Source organism: Melanostigma gelatinosum (genome assembly GCF_949748355.1).
Source record: "Melanostigma gelatinosum genome assembly, chromosome: 8".
NCBI lineage: Eukaryota > Metazoa > Chordata > Actinopteri > Perciformes > Zoarcidae > Melanostigma > Melanostigma gelatinosum.
Genome location: NC_136641.1, coordinates 20,160,325 through 20,181,009, shown reverse-complemented (window position 1 = coordinate 20,181,009; position 20,685 = coordinate 20,160,325). Strand labels below are relative to the sequence as shown.

Below are 20,685 nucleotides of genomic sequence, written 5' to 3'. Positions count from 1 at the left end.
TCATTGGCTAAAGTAGCAAAAATAGTTAGATGAAAATATTTTAATTTGTAATGATATAAAACACTCACCAGGGACAAACTAAGGTGCAACAAAGACACATGAAATCTAAAAATAAACATACGATAGTCGTAATGTTTGAAAAATGTCCTAAACTTTTTTTGTTTGTTTTATTCACACACGTGCCATCTAAATTCCCCTCTTTTATTTTTAAGCAAACCTACCATATTTCCGGTTTTGTTCCGTTTGCCCGTGATGAGCTTGACGCTGTTGGCTGCTACCTGCTACGTCTTCAGACAGACGTGCCAGCGGATACCGGAAGTGGGACGGCACCAGTATGAAGCCATACTGGAAATTATTTTGCACTACAGGCTGCTGCCTGTGGGTGGCACTGTGTTAAAATGTAAAATGATCAAGTAGAGGCAAAAGCGTTCTAAACACATGCAAGTTGTGAAGTTGAAAGAATATGTTGCAGCTAACATGTTATTTGTTCTAATAAGACTATGGGAGGGCTGAATTCCTTTTCGACAATGTAGGAACATCCAGACCAATAATTTGTTCACGTCAGTCCTGTTATTAACTGAAACCTGCAAATGACAGTACTTGAAATATAAGTACTTACTTCAAATGTTTTTTCTAATGGAGCCTTCAGAAAAGTGAGACTTCTCTCTGAACATCAAAACAGAATAAAACAAACATGTATGCACTGTTGTACATGGCACAGTCAGGGTACTTTGGAAGATTTTCAGGCAGCAGATTAAACAAGATAATGCCTTGAGGTCACAAAAAAAGCACATTTCTATTTCTTGCTTGGATGTAAACAAAGGGCTTTGGTAGAGTAGTCTAATATTGAGCCAAAACGACAAACACACTTAGAGAGATGCACAACTTGATACACATCACACACGCACAACTCGTCTGCCAAAGAACCTCTTCGGCTTGAACACTTCATCTATGAGATAAAACAGAGCTGGATAAGCCAGTAAGGTTGCCAATAGTAGCAAGGGAGAGAAACAGAGAAAAACAGTGTGAGAGAGACAGGGAGAGGGGGGAGAAAGAGAAGCGGGAGGGAGAAAGGGTGATGATAAAACTTGACTGTGAGCCGTCCTGTGAGCTCAGTCAGAGCAAAGCAGCAACTGAGACAAGAGGGATAAGGGAGTGCAACGGCAAAAAAGGGACCTACCACGCAACAAATCACTGCTCTCTTACGTGAAAGTTGCACGTGGCCTTGGACTTGTTGACTTGTCGGGAGATATAGCAGGGAGCACATGAGTTGTGTCAGACAGAAGCAGAAGAGCAAACCTGTAAAGGTTTTGATATCAGTGAGGATAAAGGAAGACGACTAGGCAAAGATCAAAACTGGACCTCATCCACCTCCTCTTGCATCCCTTGCAGGGGTGCGTGGTTTGCGGACAGACACATTGAACACTGAACTGCATCTTCTGATGAAAGCCCAACTTTTGTGGATCTTGCAGCTTTTCCAGCAACCACACAACTTTGCTGGAGACTGGATCCACTGCTCAGTGTGAGAAACAGCAGGAGAGAGAGAGAGAGCGGGGGGTGGGAAAGAGAATATTGCTATCCATCCCTAGCCCCCACAGCCCACCCTCAGCTTTGGACGCCCCTCCTCACTGCCTCTTCTTTTTCCCCCTGTACCCCCCTCCCCTCCCTCCCCTCTACACCTCACCCACCAACAGAGCAGAAAGCGTGAAAAATCTCACTAATGGGTTTATTTGCTGTCAGATCTGCGCCGATCTGTCATTCCCTTGGACCTTTCTGCTTGACACATTTCATAGTTGAGTAAGCCTCCTAGCTTTCTAGCTAGAGTTAACAGTGCCCCTGCAACTTTGTGCTGGCTGAGAGCTCATCAAGAGGGGAGCAACGGCGGCAGCAGTCAGTCTGACAGTCTCTTGGACAGGGAGTCCCTGAAGCTGCATTCCTCCAGTCTCCTTCCCCCCGTTGGGACTTTGTGTTTGTGAGCCTTGTGGGCATCCTCAGTTTCTGTCTAATCATTCACGGCTGAGTCCTCCACAGAAGATCCAGGCTGTTTCTGCAGGGACTCTGGTGCTGAATTGAAAACTAGTGTGAAGATGTGGTGTGGGGCCGGGCCTCTGGCCGTGGTGGCTGCAGTGTTTTGGACTCAATGTGTCCTCCTGGATGGGGTGGACGCAAAGAAGGAGAGAAAGAAGCCAAAGGAGGCCAACCCACAACACACAGAGACCTACAATGCTACTTTTTCCAACAGTGAAGAGGTCCGCGAAAGCGTCAAGGTAAAACTCTCTCAATGTAAAAATTAAATGTCAAAGTGACTTTTTTGATATTTTAACTTGTTATACATGAGCTATTTCCTTATGATAATGCATCAAAGTTTGAAGTCAATCTGCAGATATGTGCAGATTTCTTGTCAGTACAGGCAATATGCAAGGCAAATCAATTGTGGAAAAGGTAAAAGCTAGGGCGAGACAGGTGTGCCCTGTAGGTCAAGCTTCAGACAGTGAGACGGACCAAAATGTGTGAAACACTAAATGGATGACTTCCGGAGCTATGCCAGGAATGTGGACATCCGAAGGCTGATCAATGCATCAATTAGTGCACGCTGCGGGTGTCTGCCACCAATTTCCCAGCCTTTGTGAAGTAATCAGGATGTGTTAAGGTTTCATGTATCAGGCAGAACGAGACAAGATAAGATGCAATAAGGTGAGATAAGATCATTTAAACGCCGTTGCTGCAGCAGGAAATTGCTTTGGAATTGCTGTTAGCCAAAGAGAATTTTACACAAGGAAAAATAACATCTGTCACTGAAAACCAATGTTGTTTACATCAGAACCGTATATACAGCAAAACTGCGTAACAGTGGTACAATTCAATTTTCAGGAGCAAGCGTTGGCCCTTGACTCTGCTATTTATTGGTTTATTGCTGGTGTTGCATATTTGCGAGAGTTTCCAACAGGCTATTTGTTTTGCTGTCAGCCCACCCATTACGTTGGCATTCTCGTTTAACTCTCACTGCCCCATATACCAGTCTTCAGCTCCTACCAGCCGCAAGTCTCTGGAATCCTAACCGTAACCTTCGCCGCCTCCCCCCTTGAAACCAAGCAGTGAGGTCTCCTTTGTATCTTTAAGAACACATTGTAGGTGGTTGTGGCCCGGTGATGTTTATTTGACTTGGTTTGCCCTGTAAAAGCAGAGGCTATGAAGGATGACCTTGTGTCAACCCACAAGCCTGCTGAAGATTGCACCCCACTGGGGTTTCACTCCTCTGTCCCGTCCCACAGGGAGACGGGTGTCTTTACAAACACTATTTCCCCTGAGGTCCCTAACAGGCCCGCTGCCATGATGTAACTCCTGGGAAAGTTAGGTGGACAGATATTTAAAGACCTTTTTGGCGTGTTGTTCCCAGCCCATTGATTCTGTCATTCACAGGCCTGGTCTGACTCCGCTGTGTCTGGGACATCCGATAGGGGCGGTGCGGCCCCAAAATCTGGGGCAGCATGCCGTGTAAGCCCCTCACAAAGCCCCATCGAAAGGGTCCTGAAAGAGAACACCTCGGTGAGGATTAGCCCTCTGTGCCTCCCTCTCTAACATTCTTCTCATCTCATCTCCCACAATCAGAGGGTAATGACATAATCACTCTTAAGACGCAGTGTTATGCCAGATAGTGTCTTTGCCAAACATTGTCACCTCTGATGAGAACCTGAGCTTCAGGCTTGACATCTGTGGAAGTGGTTGTATTCAAAGTCACATTTGTTGTTGCCACCCAAACCAGGTTTCTGTTCAAGAAAAAGAAGAAGAAGAAAAAGGGTACCACGCACCATGAAAAGCGGTAAACTTACTTTCCTTGGGTAGTGTGTAAGTTTATCCTGTTACACATCTGTTAGCTCCCAGAGAAAACAACACGTCCATTGGAGCTGTCTTGGCAAGGAATTTGTGTTCTCAAACAAGCCAAACATTTACACTCCACATTTACATGTTTTCCCTTGTGCCGTGTGGAAACATTGCAAATAGTTCTTATGATGGCATTTGCTTTCTATCTGTCCATTCCCGTGTGTGGGCTGCTGGCAGCGGGCGGTCGTACACTGCATTCCTCAGGAGATTTTCCATTTGAAAGTGATCACAATAGTGAGGTGTGGAGTTGTGCTGTGAGTGGAATTTTTTTAATGAGATGATAAGTGAAGTACATTTCAAACAACCGTGATCTCTGTGAACCATCACGCTTGTACAGTTTTAGAGCAATATGTCAAAGGTGCATGTACGTAAGCCCCGTTGCTCTCCTCTCCAAAGATGAGAGGGATCTGTCTTTGTTGAGAACAGTGAGGGATCTGTGATGGCTGTAATTGAGGGAGTCAAGTCAAACATCACGCCTGGCGTGTTGAGTAATGGCTGGGTTTAGCCCGAGGCGAGGGTTTTTGTTTCCTCTCTCTCATCCCCAGTGATGATTAATGCAGCAGTGTGTGGGACCTTTTGGATCAACCTACGCATACGAGACAAGACCAGGTCCCACAGGAAACTCACACCTCTCATACGCTACCTATAGCCTTTGCTGGAAGATCGTGAACTCTCCTTTAACATGTTGGACTAAAAAGGACATTCAACATTCAAATTACCTAATGATGTCACCTGACAGAGAGAGAGAGAGAGAGAGGGAAAAATAAACAAATGATCAACTTTTTGTCATCTGAAATAAACCACAGTGTTATATTCTCACCACACTGACATAGAGCGACTTTTATTTGGGTTTTGTTTCATTTATAATAGCTTCAGATTGAAGCCAGATTCATAGAAATCCTTCTAATCTTGCCTGATTCTTATCACTTGCTGGTCGTGTTTCTGAAACGTGATTTCAGAACTATTGCTACACTTAACAGTATCAACTATGGCTTCAAGTAAAAAAAACAACAACAAATAGAGCCAACTACATCAGAGCTACAAAGGAGGTTGGTGTTTCAGATTACCCTGCAAATGCATATGATGGACATTACAATGGGCAGTTGTATAAAGAAAATCACAATTATGCTGCATAAGAGAGATTAAGTGTCAAATATTTATCTTTAACCATTTCCCTGTACTATTAAACAAGTAGTTTGACATTTTGGGAAATACACTTACCTGGTTTCTTGCAGAGAACAAGTGATACAACTTTCTTATCTGTGCATGATATGAAGCTATTTGGGAGATGCTTGGCTGAGCATAAACACTGGAAAATGGGAAACTGCTAACCTAGCTCTGTCAAAGGTTGTGTTATTTTTACACTTTGTTTTTGTACGGAGCTTAAGTGGTTCTGGTAGACACATTTTGTGACCTTCTGGCACCAGGCTAGCTGTTTGTTTTCAGTTTTTATGCTATGCTGAGCTAAATGTCTGCTTCTAGCTAGCTTCATATCTACCATACAAACATGAGTGTGGTACTGATCTTCTCATGAGATTGTCAAGAAGGCGAATTATTTAATATCCCAAAATCTTGAACTATTCCTCCCTATATAAATGTCCTAGTCGTTTGGCATCCGTCATATGTTCTCGTTAAAATGCGCATGTACAACAGTGTTTCAGTTAACCTGCTTGTGTCACCACCTATTATGTTTCTCCAACTACTTGTAAGGTGTAACGTAACACTACAGAGGGCAAATTGGTTGCATAATAAAAGTAATAAAAGAAAAAATGCACCATTTACAGTGTGCACTTATGTAACATAATGCAGAGCCACAAAGGAATCGTATAAAAGGAGGAGGATCTAATGACTTCTCACCTGAAATGTTCTGCCCACCCAGTCAAGCCACGGGGCAAACCTGCGTACCTGAGCTGGATCTGGATCACTCGTGCTTTTCATCAGCTCGTTTTACCTACCACAGGGAAAATGAGCACTCACTCCAGTTTCAAAGCTATAATTCGTACACAAAACAGATGTCACACAGCGTTCAAAGTCTTTCAGCTTATATTGTTTTTTTGTTTTTTTTCATATCAAGAGGAAGCCAAGATTGTCTCAGGGTGAACTCTTCAGTATAAACACAAATTTATTCACTTTCGCTCACACATCATAAATGTATACACACCTCTGTTGGGACAACAGTGACGTAAAAATCAGGCCGTCTTATAAGAAGCGTGTTAAACTATATTTTTGTGCGGTAACTATATTTTATCTACACTTCCAAATAGTGTTCCTTCAGCATTTGTTGAACTAATAACAGCATGCTCATAGTGTGATAGCGCAATTGTGTTTTGCACACGGTGCTTGCCAATTGAGTAATAACACGGTGAGAATAGAACAGAGTCAACATTGCATGCCTAACTGTATTTAGCTCTTCGGCGATAAATCCTCAAGGCAATCTGTTTCTGTGAAGTGCAGCGGTGGAGAACACGGGGGTGGATGCATGACGACTGGGATGCACGCAGGTAACCAGGATCCCCTCGTCCCACACAGTCTGGGGATCCCTGCCTCCCAGCGTTGGGCCCGTCCACCCATGCATGGATGACTGCACAGGGAGCAGTACAGTGATGTGAAAACAAGGGATTAAAGAAGGCTCTCCATCATCCTGTCCAACTTTCAAAGCCGCCTGTGCAACAGTTTTTACCAGCAAAAAGTTTCATGTCGTCTAGAGTTTGCCAACAGGTAGAAAAACAGATAACACGTAAAAGAAAACAAGTTCAACTGTTCATATGGAAGAATTCAGGAGCTGCCTGTGATGGAGTAGAGTTTCAGGATCTGGTTGCAGCTCCAGAGACATGTTTTAACAGTTGTGTTTGTGTTTTTGGTGGCATGCTGCCCCAGGGAAATATTTTCCATTTTATTGCTTCAAATAAATTCAACCTAATTTCCCCCAAACGACATGACAAACACACTTAGAGCTGTGCACATAAAAATAAATAAAATCTCACGGGGCCTCCGTGAATGATCAACGAGGACAACTGATTCACTAATTGATCCAAGAAACTCCAAACTTGCTGTGCTGTGTGTTAACAAAAAAACCCTCTGCTCACTTTTAATGTGTGCCATGGGTCGACAAGAAAACAGAGGAGAATAACCAACACTCAAAGACTGTAGTTTAGTCCAATTTTGAGGTTTTTGGATTTCTATTTACTGCTATTAATATAGTACTTCTTACTCACCTATGTTAATTTGACAGTTAGACACTTTTTATTTAACATAAAATACATAATAAGCCTATAAAATAATATGCATTGTAAAAGTTAAAAAATGTGTAGTTGGGTCCCTTATCATGTTTCAAATGTCTCTGAGCTGTTAGCAGTCATACCAAAGAGGTATTTCTCCTCTAAACTATTGTTATATCAAAGCGTTCTTGACCCAAAGAGTTCAAATTATACATTTCACAACAATGCAAAAATTAGAAGGAAGTCCAAAAATGCATACACATTTGTATTGCAGAACTTTGTTTTTTCTTTCCCCCTACCCCGTTAATCATCTCATGACCCCTCAGATTTATCTTGTGACCCTTTGAATGGACCCCCAGGTTGGGAGCCACTGGACTAAACTACCGAACGGTATACACAGAAGTTAAAGGAACAGCGGGGACATAGATACCACTCTTTTATGTGTCAGCCATTTCAACTTACATTGATAGTCTTTGGTAACTGGGGATAGCTGCTGATAGCTACTGATAGCTAAAACAAAAGCGCTATCGTCTCTCCATTGTGGTTGCACAATGGTTGACGCACTCGCTGTAAATCAAGCCTTCATTTTGTACCCAGTGGCAGACAGAATTACATTACAAAACGAGGCAAATAGGGAACCAATCTAAATGCTAATGGTGTCATTATTTGATAGCCATTACATTGTGGCTTCAACATTGACTTCGTAATAAGGTAAAGCAACATTCTTGTCTGTTGCCACTTTAAGTACATTTTGCTGATAATACGTCTCTGTAATTCATGTCAAAGGATGAATTCCTGGCTTTTACTTGTAATGGAGTACCTTTACATTGTTGTGTTGGTACTTCTTCTAAACCCTGGACACATTGCGTCCCATTCTAAAGATCTGAAGCCTCAGTAATGTGTCATGATTTGGAGCCCCATCAACGAGGATAAACACTGTCTAGAAGATTTAACGTTTCTCACCTTTCGACAGAATACCTGACACATTCCCTCAGTCTGTGCTGGAAAAGCGTACGCTCACACCCGCTGACAGACGAGGCCACTTTGAGGCACTCACACATCAGCGGTGATCAAAGCCAGAGCCCTGGTGTTCTTCATCAGCTCTCAGACATGTACCTGGATCTGCTCCCTCCCCACTTTGTTCACCAGTTGTACGTGCTGATACAGAGCTATGCCAGGGAGTCCGTAGTTTACTTTACGCCACAGTCAATACAAGCGAGTGAGAGATTGAACGTTTCTGACAGATTGTTCTGTCATCAAGCAATACGGTTTTCAAGTCTGCATGTTTGGAATCTTTGATGTTCTCAGTTGCAACAGAGACTCACCTGCATACAATGAATCAGATTTTCTTTTGGCAAGTTGTGAGCCATCCCAGCTGTCACTATATATGTTACGCTCTGACAGTTCACATGCTTAAAATAAACACACAATCTGTTCAATGGAAAGAGCTGAGCATACCTTAATTGATGATAAGACTATTTATACAGTGATTTGCTGTCATTTTTTAGCTCAGAAATGAAGGTAATAATTAACCTAATAACCATAGCCTTTCTTCCTTGAGCACAGACAATCCTTGAGGGCAAGGTTTTAATGGTTTAATTACAATGGCGTGTGTTAAAGGGGATAACAAGCTCAGCGTATGGCTGATTTCCTGGCAATGATATGCTGTCTTTTTTATTATGATGTAGGGATAGCTAAGATGTGTAATTATAAGTCACATGTGTGGGCATACTTGCACTGTTTCATATCCATGGAAAAGCAAGACAATGATCTATGACATTGATATAAACACAAGAACTAGAGCTTTGACTTCTCTTGGAATTGGTGCCCATTGGCTCTCATAATTGGGTGGGTGTCTTTTATATCATACTGAGGTGTCTGAGGTGATGATTCACAGTTTTACAATCAATCCCAGTGGAAATATACTAGTACAACCACAGCACCACCGCAGCCCCCAGTTGTCAACATGTTAATATTTGTTCAAGCTTACAGGACTGGTATGTTAAAGGAATATGTCAACATTTTGAAAAATGTCATGTTTGTTCGGAAGATACAAACAGCCAGCAGCAGGTTAGCTTAGCTTAGTACAAAGACTGGAAACAGGGTGAAGCAGCTAACCAGACTCTGTCCAAAGGTAAAGACCTACAAGCGCATCTAAAGATCACTAATTAACATTTTCGGTCTTGTTTGTTTCATCCATAAAAAAAACAAAGTGTAAAAACAACGTTTTACTGGAGGTTATTGCCCGCTTTCATGTCATCTGACATCTCAACACGGTTGTTTGATTACAGAGCTTTGTTGCGTGAGCAATAAAAATGAAATGCATTAACAATTTAACTCTGTCATATTTGAGTTTACAGTGAACAATGGACTTTGAGACACCTCCATGTTATTAAGTGCTAAACCGGATATATCCAAGCTTTCCGAATCATATTTATGGCTTGGATGTTGACATGAACTCCAGGAAGTAACTGCGCCGAGCCAAGAAATAGTCCCAATCATTAACCCTGTTAATTAAACCACACTACACTTCATTTTTCGTACAGATTTGTCAAATAACATAGAGGTGCTGACAGGCAGATTTTCTTACCTCTTGACAGAGCCAAGCTAGCTGTGTCTCCCTGTTTTCGGCCTTTATTCTGAGCTAACAGCTGCCAGCTATATATTGAACAGACAAATATGAGGGTGGTATTGATCTTCTCATCTGAAACGGTAGCAAAAGAGCTATATATTTCCATCAGGATCTGTTGGAGACCAAAAACTGCCCAAAGAGAGTAAATATTGGACTAATATTCATCAGGCGGACACAAACACGACTTCAATGACTTATAATAGTGCTCTGTAACTGCTTGATAACAGGTTTTCCATACGGACTTGTTTCTGCTGTGTCCAAGTTGCCAAGAAATCAGTTAGTGCGTGTTTAGGTATTTCTCAAAATATCAAACTATTCCTGTAAAGCTTTCAGAACTGGTATTTTAATGAATATGAAAATTTGACATGTCAGAGGAAAAAGCAGTTTATCGTACAGGCCCCCAGTTTGATGGAAACAGTGTTGAGTAGTGTAAAAGTGATCTTGTCTTGACAAAACCAGTCTTGCTTTTATCTGTTTCCAAACCTCAAAATCACAACAAAAACACAGAACGATCCAATATGCAGCCGGCGCAGCGCCTGTTAGGTTGTTTATTTTGACTGCTGTCAGAAAGAAAAAGTCACAGACAGAAAGAAAGGGAGGGAGAGGCTGCTGGAAATCCAAAATATCAAAAAAGTCTATGATACAGTATATTGAAAAGACAAACAAGGAGTAACTTTGTTGTGGTTGAGCTAGAGACAAGTCTTTAACAGTGAAGAAAGGGTCATGTTGGTTTTGTAGATAAGTGATCCGTGTCCCGCTGCCAACCCTAAACAAATTCCATTTCAGGCAGCTCACCTCCATGGCGCGTCTTTATCTCCTCTTCTATCTCAACTCAAGACACTTGACATTTGTTGGAGGGTTAGGGTAAAATTCAAGCTGGAATTCTTTCAGCGTCACATTTTACTGAAAAGAAAACACGGCAGTTGTAGCACTGTGCATACAAATGCTGCTTCCAGAGGTCTTCTTGGACTGTGTTTCTTATCTCCGTAACAGATCCCAGTCTCCTATACAGTCATTTGTTATAAATGAGTTATTGCAGATAAGAGCGAGCGTTAGGAAACAGACTAACAATCTTAAATCATTACTCGCCGCTGTATACACTGTATATACATTTGTTATCTCGTTTATTAAATGTTCCATCATTACATTACTCAAACAAGCAGTATTAATAAAAGAAAATACTAGTATGTCTTTTGGTGATGGAGAAAGCGTCAGCCATTTTGACATGTTATAAATACAGTCATTGAGGTCTGCAATCCACAGAATCTACATCACATGTACACAGGGCAGACTCATTTTTCACCGGAGTGCTCATGGAAATTTTCATGTGCTGAAAAAAAAAATCAAGGTTTGTTTACATTTGTCCATGCACATTGGGCAAACGAGAACTGACGTGGCACCTGAGTGAATTATCTGGAATAAAATAATAAGCACACCGTGGAGCTTTCGGAGAAGAATAGTGGCTTCGGAGTGGCTTCGGAGAAGAAGAGTGACAGAAAGAAGAGTTTCCCTGTGTGACCTTCCTAGGTGTCTGGCACCACTTAATTGTATCTAAGGGCAAGATTTTCCAATGGTGGTTTTAAAGGAAGAAATAATAACTCGTTGGATTTAGTTTTGAAGGTACCAACCTTTGCATCAGGCCTAATTTGGGCAACATTATCTAGAATTAAAATACATAATAAATCTGGTAAATGGCACATTTTTAAAGGCTGTAATTATTGAACAAGAGCTGTGTGGTGGCTTGAACTGCCACTGTGACTGGAATGTGCTTTCCTTGATATTTTGTATTTCGTATGTGTTCATACTCATATTGGTCTATTTTTTCATGATTTTTTTTTGTCTTTGTCTTGTTTCTGCTGCAGATTTCTGACAACCAGCGAGTGGATCCATTGGGATCATGGATGGACTTTGTCAAAAGACCGGTTGGCAACTTCCCTGGAAAGTGTCGCAAACGCAAACGACCCCTGGTAAGCCCAATAGTTAGACTGTGTCTTGCAGTTTTTACAAATACTTGATTGATTATAAATGATACTGGTATCTTCTTTTGCACTTCAGTAATAGGTAAATAAGACAAAATTGCATAATGATTTTTCAGATCAAGTTTGATGCATGATAACGTTTTGCTCATCTGTCCTCCACTAGCCGGGCCCACCTGGTCCCCCAGGTCCTCCTGGCCCACAGGGACCTCCTGGCTCTCCTGGAGCTGAAGTGACCCAGGAAGTTCTTCTCCAGGACTTCAAAGACATGATTAAAGGTAAAAGCATTTCAGCTCCTCTTTCCTTAATTTTACAGAGAGGACCTACAGCAGTAAACATTTGGATTTGCACAATTGTATGTCCACAATATTATTTGTCATCACATTATCATGAATGTATAGTTTGAAAATCAATGTTGACTCATTCTGTCAGAGGCTACAGAGAGGAGAGCTGCAGCATTGGACCGACAAACCAGCCCCAGCCAGCTACCGACGGCTCTCCTCACCCTGGAGGGGATGACCTCCTACCGGCGAATAGAGGAGGCTTTCCACTGCAAGCTCAAGGGACCTGTGGTGGTCGACAAGAAGACTCTGGTGGAGCTCCAGAACTTTCAGACAGTATGTTTATTTGAAACCAAGTAAATGTTTATGAACTGGTTCAGCCTCGCTCCCTCTGCATGGCTGAAAAAGAAAAGTTTTGGCTAATCCTGCCCTGCATGGTTACAGGCTTTGTTTCTGACCCATTTGCTTCTCTGTCTTAACTGTGTTTGAAAGAGCGAGTGTTTGGTAATCTTCGCCTAGTTTGCATGTGGGGGAATTATGAGAGGATCATCCCCTCACTGGTAACTGGCAAGGCATGCACTGCCACTCTGAAACTCAGACTGGCTCTTTGGTCAAAAATATCTACTTTTTCAATTCTACACATCACTCTCTGTGCGGCGTACAAAAGGCACTCTGTCTCTGACTTGGAATAAAGTGTGGAGAGGACAAAAATAGACACTGTTTGAAACAGCATGCTGTAGTGGAATAACTATGCCCTGTTGGGATGGGCTGACTAGGCTGGAAGAGGGAGGATTAAGCTCTGCCGAACTGTTTAACATGCTAACACAGCACTACGTTAGAATAGGTGCGTTACATACAGCTTTGGAAAGGATATTTGCCATGTTTTTGCGGAGTCAGAAGTAAAGAGAAAGATATTGTAGGAGGCAGAGTATTAAAGTGAAAATGTGTTTTGGACCCTGGTCACACCAGATAGTTGAACAGTAAAAATGTTCTGCACGTCTTGACAAAATTTGTGGTTCTATAAGCTTGGTGACATAGTGACATAACTTGCAGGGCTAGAAACAAAAATCACTGATTGAAATGAATCAATTCACATGAATTGACGTCTTAGTTTTGAATGCCGGTGGAACCAGGCCTTTAGGATTGTCGGGGCTGAAGTGCCCTTGCATTATTGCGCTAAAATGTGAATTAATTTCTGTGCTTTCAGCCACCAGCTAAAGGAGCCTTCCTCAGAGGGTCAGGAATGGACCAGTCCACGGGGAGATTCACAGCTCCCATCACTGGGATCTACCAGTTCTCTGCTAATGTCCACATTGGTAAATCAGTCACTATCTTATATCTAATATTGCAGTACATATGGCAAGAAATTAAGACTGTAAAACAGTCCCAGAAAAGTCCTGACTGAACACTTGAGAAAAGGTCTCAAACTAATGCAGTAGTGGCGGGTACGGTTATAACTGCAGAAAGCAAGCTAGTTAGCTGGATTTGCACTTGCAGTTTACATTAGAGCAGATAAACGCACCGTTTAATCCATTCCTTACACTTTAGCTCTTGAGATTTTGCCTTTCAAAAGGCTAATAAAATACACCACCATCTAAACTCTTTATCGAGTCTTATTTCAGCCTCATGTTCATAGCTTCAGGATGTGGAGAAATCCAAAGCTCGGCAAACTTGCTTTGTCTATTTACAGGGATTGGACAATCCCTGTTCAGGGGTAGGATTTTCGTGAGCGGCCATTTCAAGGGGGATGTATTTTTTGTGAGCAAAGCGTGAGTCAATATCGTCATATGATTGTGAACATTTTGGCTCCTTACAGACCACAATGAGGTGAAGAGGAGCAAGAGCCAGCTCAAGGCCAGGGACAATGTCCGGGTGCTGATCTGCATCGAATCACTCTGCCACAGATACACGTAGGTATTCTTTATTCCTCTGTATTCTTTGTTGTTGTTCTTATTACCATTGAGTACCCACATGCACACTAGCTTTTGAATCTTACCCTGGTTTCGATCTTATTCCAGATTTGACGTTGACATTTAACATGATAAACCTGGTAATTCATGAATATAATTGTATCAGGTTTCTGATCATCTGTGCGCATTTATGTCTCCTCAACATCTCATCTCTTTACTAACAGAGCATGTTCAGAAACCTGGATACGGTGTTGACATGCCACAGTATGCTGGCTTCTATTAGAGTACTCCAGGTTGCACATCCAGGCTCTCAAATCTGGGAAAAGTCCTTAACCACGTCTCTGAAAACCGGGAAACTCCAAAAACCTGATCATAACATACTAGTGCGCATGTACACACCCTCATTGCTAAATATGCTGTAGAGCTCATCCCCTGAATCAAATATACTCTACGTTGTTGTTTTGACAAATCGTTTACTCTTCCTGTGTAATAGTGATATTTTAATGCTGCCAACTTTTATAACTGTCAACAGAATTTACGAGCTGTTAAAGGTGTTTCAGTCTGTGTGGAACCGGTTTGGCATTTCCTGTATAAAAGCAGAGCAGGTCTTCTAAAGGAAATGTCCTCTCACTTAGAGCCCTCGTTCCTGTCGCCTAACTAATCTTTATAGACTCACCTTTGACTCTTCAGACAGACTGTTATATTCAGCAGCATAGCAGTGAAATGCCCTTGTTTGGGATGCGGGAGACCGATAATGAAGTATCTGATAGTGTTTCTACATGGCGAAACATTACAAATCCAGTTGGGTTCTGAGTTCTTGCCAATATTTCAAAGTTTCTATTTACATAAAGTCAGTGCAAACTGCAGAAATGAATTGCTCCCTAAAGTCTCCCCCGGCCTGCGCAGAGCTCCACAGCCTCCCTCATAGCTTGGTACAATGAGGGGAACGTATAAATAATATTATTATGATGGCTTACCTAACCCAAAAGAGTCCTTGGCTTTTTTAGCCAAAGCCCCAGCCAGTCTCGCCCTCCCACACATGAAAATGCAGAGAATGTGAAATGAGGTTCATTGTGATGGCAGTTGGAGTGAAGACAAACATGATTGATTTGCCATAGAAATGTAGCATTTTCCACTTAACAGGAACCAGTGCTCTCAGTGTGGTCAAAGCCTGCGGTGATGTTACAACCATCTGTACAGACTCTGATGGCACTGAGTTGTTAAAGAAAACTCTTGACATTATGGGAAATAAGCTTATTCTCTTTCTGGCTAAGAGGAAAATTAAAAAATGGATACCACTATCATGTTTTTATGATTTGAATGAAGCTACCAACTGCACCTGGTTAGCTTAGCTTAGCATAAAGACTTGAAACAGGAGTAAACAGCTAGCATGGCTCTCTCCAAAGGTAAAAAAAGGCAAATTGTTGTTTTTAAACAACTTTCTAACCGGTACAGTAGCCAGGAGATGGTTAGCTTAGCATAAAGACTGGAAACAGGAGGAAGCAGCTAGGGTGGTAACAAAAGCCCACAGGGCTATATGATAAAGTGTTGTTTTTGCATTTTGGTTTAGAGCTATAACATGTTAATTAGTGAGGTTAGGTGTTGGTACGCAGATTTAGACTGAGCCAGGATAGCTGTTTTCCCTTGTTTCCTGTCTTTGTGCTAATCTAACTAAGCTGGCTGCTGATGGTAGCTTCATATTCGTGAAGACATGACAATATTCTTCTCATATAACTCTCAGTAAGAAAGCACATCAGCGTATTTCTCAAAACATCTAACAATATCTAACAGACATTTTGAACTTCAACAAGGATTTCAGATTTGCATATTCAGCACAAATTGTTGAAAACACAGTATTTATTCAGAAATGTCCTTTTCAAATATGATTGCAGCTCACTGGAGATGATTGTTGGATTAGAAAGTAACAGCAAGATATTCACTGTCAGCGTGCAGGGGCTGCTGGAGCTACAGGTGAGCAGGACACCAAGAAACACACAAACATTAAATATCTGTTTTTGTGCAAATCTTTCCTGCATCAATGTTGTGTATTTTCCTCTGCAGGCCGCGCAGTACACCTCCATATTTGTGGATAATGCAGCAGGCGCTTCCATCACAATACAGAATGGTTCCGATTTTATGGGTATGCTGCTGGGTGTATAGCCTCACTCGTCAACAGGGCATCGTCCAAGCCATCCACTGCTGCAGTTTTCTTTTCTTCTTTTTTTTCAATGGACTGCTTTTGAGCACCATCACACATCACCAAACCACAGGGGAGGTTGAAAGAAAGGAAATGAGGCTGACATGGACTTGACCGCTTGTCAGATGGTGAAGAGACGGTGTGAAGAACTCAAGGACAGAGTTTGTTTTTCACAGTGCATCGCTGACACTTCCCGGAGGAACTTGGATGCCTGTTGCTTCACCAAAAAAAAAAATAACCTGAAAATAAAGCAGTGAATATGTCTGATACAGTACATGTTTGAGTTTGTTGAAGACCTTTGCGGTAAAACCAAAAATCAATGTTTTTAATGTTCTCTGGATGGACATTGAAAGATGCTAGGGGACAAGAGAAAGTACATTTGTGTGTTTGATGTAAACTGACAGGTTAATGTTTTCCGTCTACATGATCTATTATGTACACACTCATTAACTATAGTTGTATTTTTTATCATTAATTGAATCTCACATTTATATATGGTATATGGTACATAGACTGTGAGTACACTGGACAATGGAAACATGCTCAATAGACATAATACAGCCTCACAAGATCTTGTCCCACTTATAAAATGACATGTTTTGTAACACAACTATTACTGCATATTTTAGCTATGCTAGCGGCGTGGCAATGTCGGACATTGGGTCCACCCTTTTGGTTCAGACCAAAGTCTCTCAACAACTAATTGGTGGATTGCCAAGACATTTTCCACAAAAATGTAATGTCCAATGTGAATAAATCATATTGACTTTGGTGATCCACTCTCATGTAGCTTCACCATGAGGTTGACATTTGTGATTTTGAGTGAAATATCACAATTATTGGATGGATTGGCTTTAAATTTGCTACACACAATGCATGTCCCCCTCAGGAAGATATGCAACTGATGTTAGCATGCTAATACATTAAACTAAGATGGTAAACATCATACCTGCTTAACATCAGTATGTTAGCATTGTGCATTGTGAGCATATTAGCTTGCTGATGTAAGCATTTAAGTACCATTGTACCTATATGTACCATCTTAGAGCCGCTAGCATGGCTGTAGACTATTATGGCGAATTCACATTACAACAGAAGAACAAGGGTCTCGCGTTCCGCGTTGGTCGGTACAATAATTACTACTCCGGGACTTTTTTTCCCCCATTTACGTAAGCTAGATGCACTATTTTTCAAGCCTTTTGAGATAATAGAATGCCTAAAAGTTCGTACATTATTTGGGGAAAAACCCCTGTAGCTGCCAAGGAGAAGAATCAGACAAAATGTATTTGGTCTTTCCGTTCAAACAGTGGTCCACAGCGATTGTCTGCGCCCACAACTTTCTGCGAACCGCAGACATCCATACAGAGCTTTCACAACATTAATGGCGCGTGCTAAAGCTGTTTTTCTGCGATAATGTGAATACGCCTTTAGTCTTATTTAAATTTGTCAGATAAATTAAGATCCACCTTTTAACTAAGAGAGCTGAAAGAGAAAAAAAATTTAACCGTAAGATTATTTTTCCTGTTTTGTGTTATCATTTATCATCTGTTTATTCTTTACTGTATTTTATTATTTTTTTGATAGCTGTTTGTAATTTATAATAACTACTACACCAGTAACATTGGAAAGTATTGACATTTTATATGGTATTTATGTTTGAGTAAATGTATGAATCACTTGTTGATTGACACTCTCGTGGACTCTTGTGAAACCACAGATTATTGCAAGGATAGAATTATAACTTTTGCTATTTTTTTATTACCCATACTATGCTGTAATTTGAAATTAAACTTTTCTTAAAGTTGCCATTTTTGTCTTTGCACATGATTGATGCTTTTTCATGAAAACACTATCATAATTTACTCAGTAGAGGGAAGTAATATCTGGATTGTATTGAATTGCTATCAGAATTTCCTATTCTTTTTCAATATATCAGATTCATTTTATCGAAGCATCCTCAGGAGTTAAACAAAACGTAACATTTCTCTTTGGCATTTGAATTGCAAAATACCCAGAATACCTCAAATACCTTTGCAAAAACTGGCAGACTGCCAAATAAATTCAGGACTACCTGTAAAATATTACAACATCTTGAAATGGGACCCTCTGCGTGCCTTTCAGGATCATGTGTCCAGGGAACCAAATCCAATGGCTTTTACCTTTCGTGCAGTTTCAATTAAAACTGAATAGCTGTTGTACATCACAACATACTGCAGTTCAGTAAATTCGACTTTATTGCTTGGAGATTATTAGAAAATCTGTAATATGACTATATTGTTTCTTGGGTGGTCTCACAAAGCACCGATAAGAAGGCCTTTATTGCACAAATGCTTGTCCAGCCAGTAAAATGAGCTTGTTAGCATCACTGCATGAATGCCTTATAATAGAGGCTTCTCATGGAAGCATTGCTGAGATGCCAAGTGTCACATACTGTACCCAAAAACCAACCACAAGAACGTTGCACCCACGTGCTATTTCAGCCACATACTGCAGCACATATTTCAGACAGAAATGTGCTGCTGGCTGAAAAGCCAAAATTTGGAAAACAAACAATCCTTTTTTTTTCATTTTTAACTGAATTGCCAAACATCTTTAGTACCAGTTAATTTGTGTTTTTATTTCCCAACAGCTTCATTTTCACATAAACTCCCAGTCAAGAGAAATGTTTTGAAAATGACAAATGAAAATAAAGATGTTGAATATAGCTCAGCCAGAATTTATAGTGTACATTAGGTAAGTACGATTGCTAAAGCATATTCACTTTCCCTTTTTTTTCATAAACTGTAGTCTTTCAACATGTTTAACAGTGCAGGGATGACAGACAATAGACGTTTACATAATATTTGCCTTTTCATTGCTCAAGAAGCAGGAGAATGGCACACACTTGCGAGTTTTGATTGTCTTATTTTTTTTTTCTTTCCAAAATGTGTTTAATGACAGCTATGTGAGCATGCCGTAACGCATTCGCTGCCCTGCAGTGGAACACGGAGCCTGCCAAAGTGGTTGCGAAACCACCCTGCGCCACGACTCTGACAGGAATTTCCCATTGCCCCATTATCAGCATCAGACAAGCTGAGTGATTGCAATTACATCTGCCGAAATGCTAAGAGCAACTGCCTTTTCTCTTTTCCTTCAGAAAAGTGAGGCATTATGAATGGCCCCATTGTGAATCTGTGAGGTTTCTGTCTGCCCAGTAAACCAACATAGTTGTGTAGCTTTAATGAGGCCTTAATTATGAGATTCCTCTACCTTAGTGACTGGCTCATTGAGTGACTGCTTTAAGCAGATCTCCGTGTGTACAGGCGTCCCTAAGACAAAGGGACACGAGAGATAAATGTGACACAATACCTTATGCTTTGTTTACAAACTCAAAATTCATATAAAGAAGGGGATTCAAACCAATTCACTTCTCTTTATAATTAAAAGTGCTGCAGTTTACTCGAAACACTCAAGTCAAGTGTGTTTATAAGAGGTGACCATATATAGTTGGAGCCTGATTACGAGGAGGATGTGACATTTTGGCAAGAAGCCAGCCACCGGCCTGGAGCCCATGCATTCTGTCTTTCTTCTCTGTTTGTCAGCGCTTCCAAACATGGCTACCTGCGGAGAGGAACAGACAGTGAGACTTTCACTTCGGGACACCAGGCTCCTGTAAATTATGTTTTAGCATGCCTTGGATTTTTTTCACAGTAGCCTAAGTTACTAAAAACAGAGCCGAGCAGACCGAGTCCTGCTGATACCGAGGCGGCCCTAAACAAACCTGTTGCTGTGATACCATCCCAAGTGGAGAAGATGATGAAAGATAAATGCAAAGCAGTGGAGCTTATTACTTGCAGTTTTTTCACACTAAAATGATATGTATTTGTGTATGTGGATACAATTTTATAATAAGTCACATTATATAAAGCCTTTATCAGCTGCAGTGGCCTTACTTATGGTTGGATAAATCATTTACTAGTGTTTTACAGATCTGTTATAAGCCTCGTGCAGAGATGGTCATCCTGGATTTCCGAAAACTCGCGAAAACTTTCACAAGACCTATCCCAACCTCAACCATTTAAGGACAATGTCTATAACCTCAACCATCACGCCAGAGTTTCACAAATGGAGCGTTAACATCTAGACGCGACCAGCCATTGAAAGAAACATATTTTGGGTTTTGGAAAAATCCTAATCCAGCACAACACTTGCTTTGTCTTTTACAGCTAACTCTTTAAACTATGATCAATATTTTTTAATTGGCCAATGGATCACATAAGTACCTGAACGGTAATAGTTTTAGCGCTACTGAGCTTTACAACGTTTCTCAGGTCAACAAACTGCGCACTCCCTAGCACTAGAATGCAGACAGTCACAGTTAGGATGTGTACATAAACAACCATCTAAGTTCCCCGTAGCAACTTAAAAAGTAAAAATATATCGGTGTGGGTGTTCAGAGCTTATGTCTGCTGCCCCCAAGTGATCAATATTTACAAATGCATACTTGATGGATAGCACATACATTCTACTAGAGTCAGATATTGAGATGGCAGTTCGTGCTACACTGCTAAACTAGGCTAGCTAATATCATTTTTAGCTGGATGAATTAA

At 41.1% G+C, this 20,685-nt stretch overlaps 1 protein-coding gene across 1 annotated transcript; it reads left to right on the top strand.

Annotated features, from left to right (window-relative positions):
* Positions 1-1,133: 1,133 nt before the first annotated feature.
* Positions 1,134-17,854, top strand: c1qtnf12 (C1q and TNF related 12). Its single transcript, XM_079273277.1, has 8 exons — positions 1,134-2,267; positions 11,595-11,699; positions 11,875-11,986; positions 12,141-12,325; positions 13,197-13,305; positions 13,806-13,899; positions 15,792-15,870; positions 15,961-17,854. Exons 1-8 carry the CDS (start codon positions 2,088-2,090, stop codon positions 16,057-16,059), a joined length of 963 nt encoding a protein of 320 aa, XP_079129403.1. The 5' UTR covers positions 1,134-2,087; the 3' UTR covers positions 16,060-17,854.
* Positions 17,855-20,685: the final 2,831 nt, after the last annotated feature.

Coding starts and splice junctions, on each gene's coding strand:
- c1qtnf12 (XM_079273277.1), top strand. CDS start 2,088: ATGTGGTGTGGGGCCGGGCCTCTGGCCGTGGTGGCTGCAGTGTTTTGG. Junction 11,700..11,874: donor GCAAACGCAAACGACCCCTG/GTAAGCCCAATA, acceptor GTCCTCCACTAG/CCGGGCCCACCTGGTCCCCC. Junction 11,987..12,140: donor CTTCAAAGACATGATTAAAG/GTAAAAGCATTT, acceptor TCATTCTGTCAG/AGGCTACAGAGAGGAGAGCT.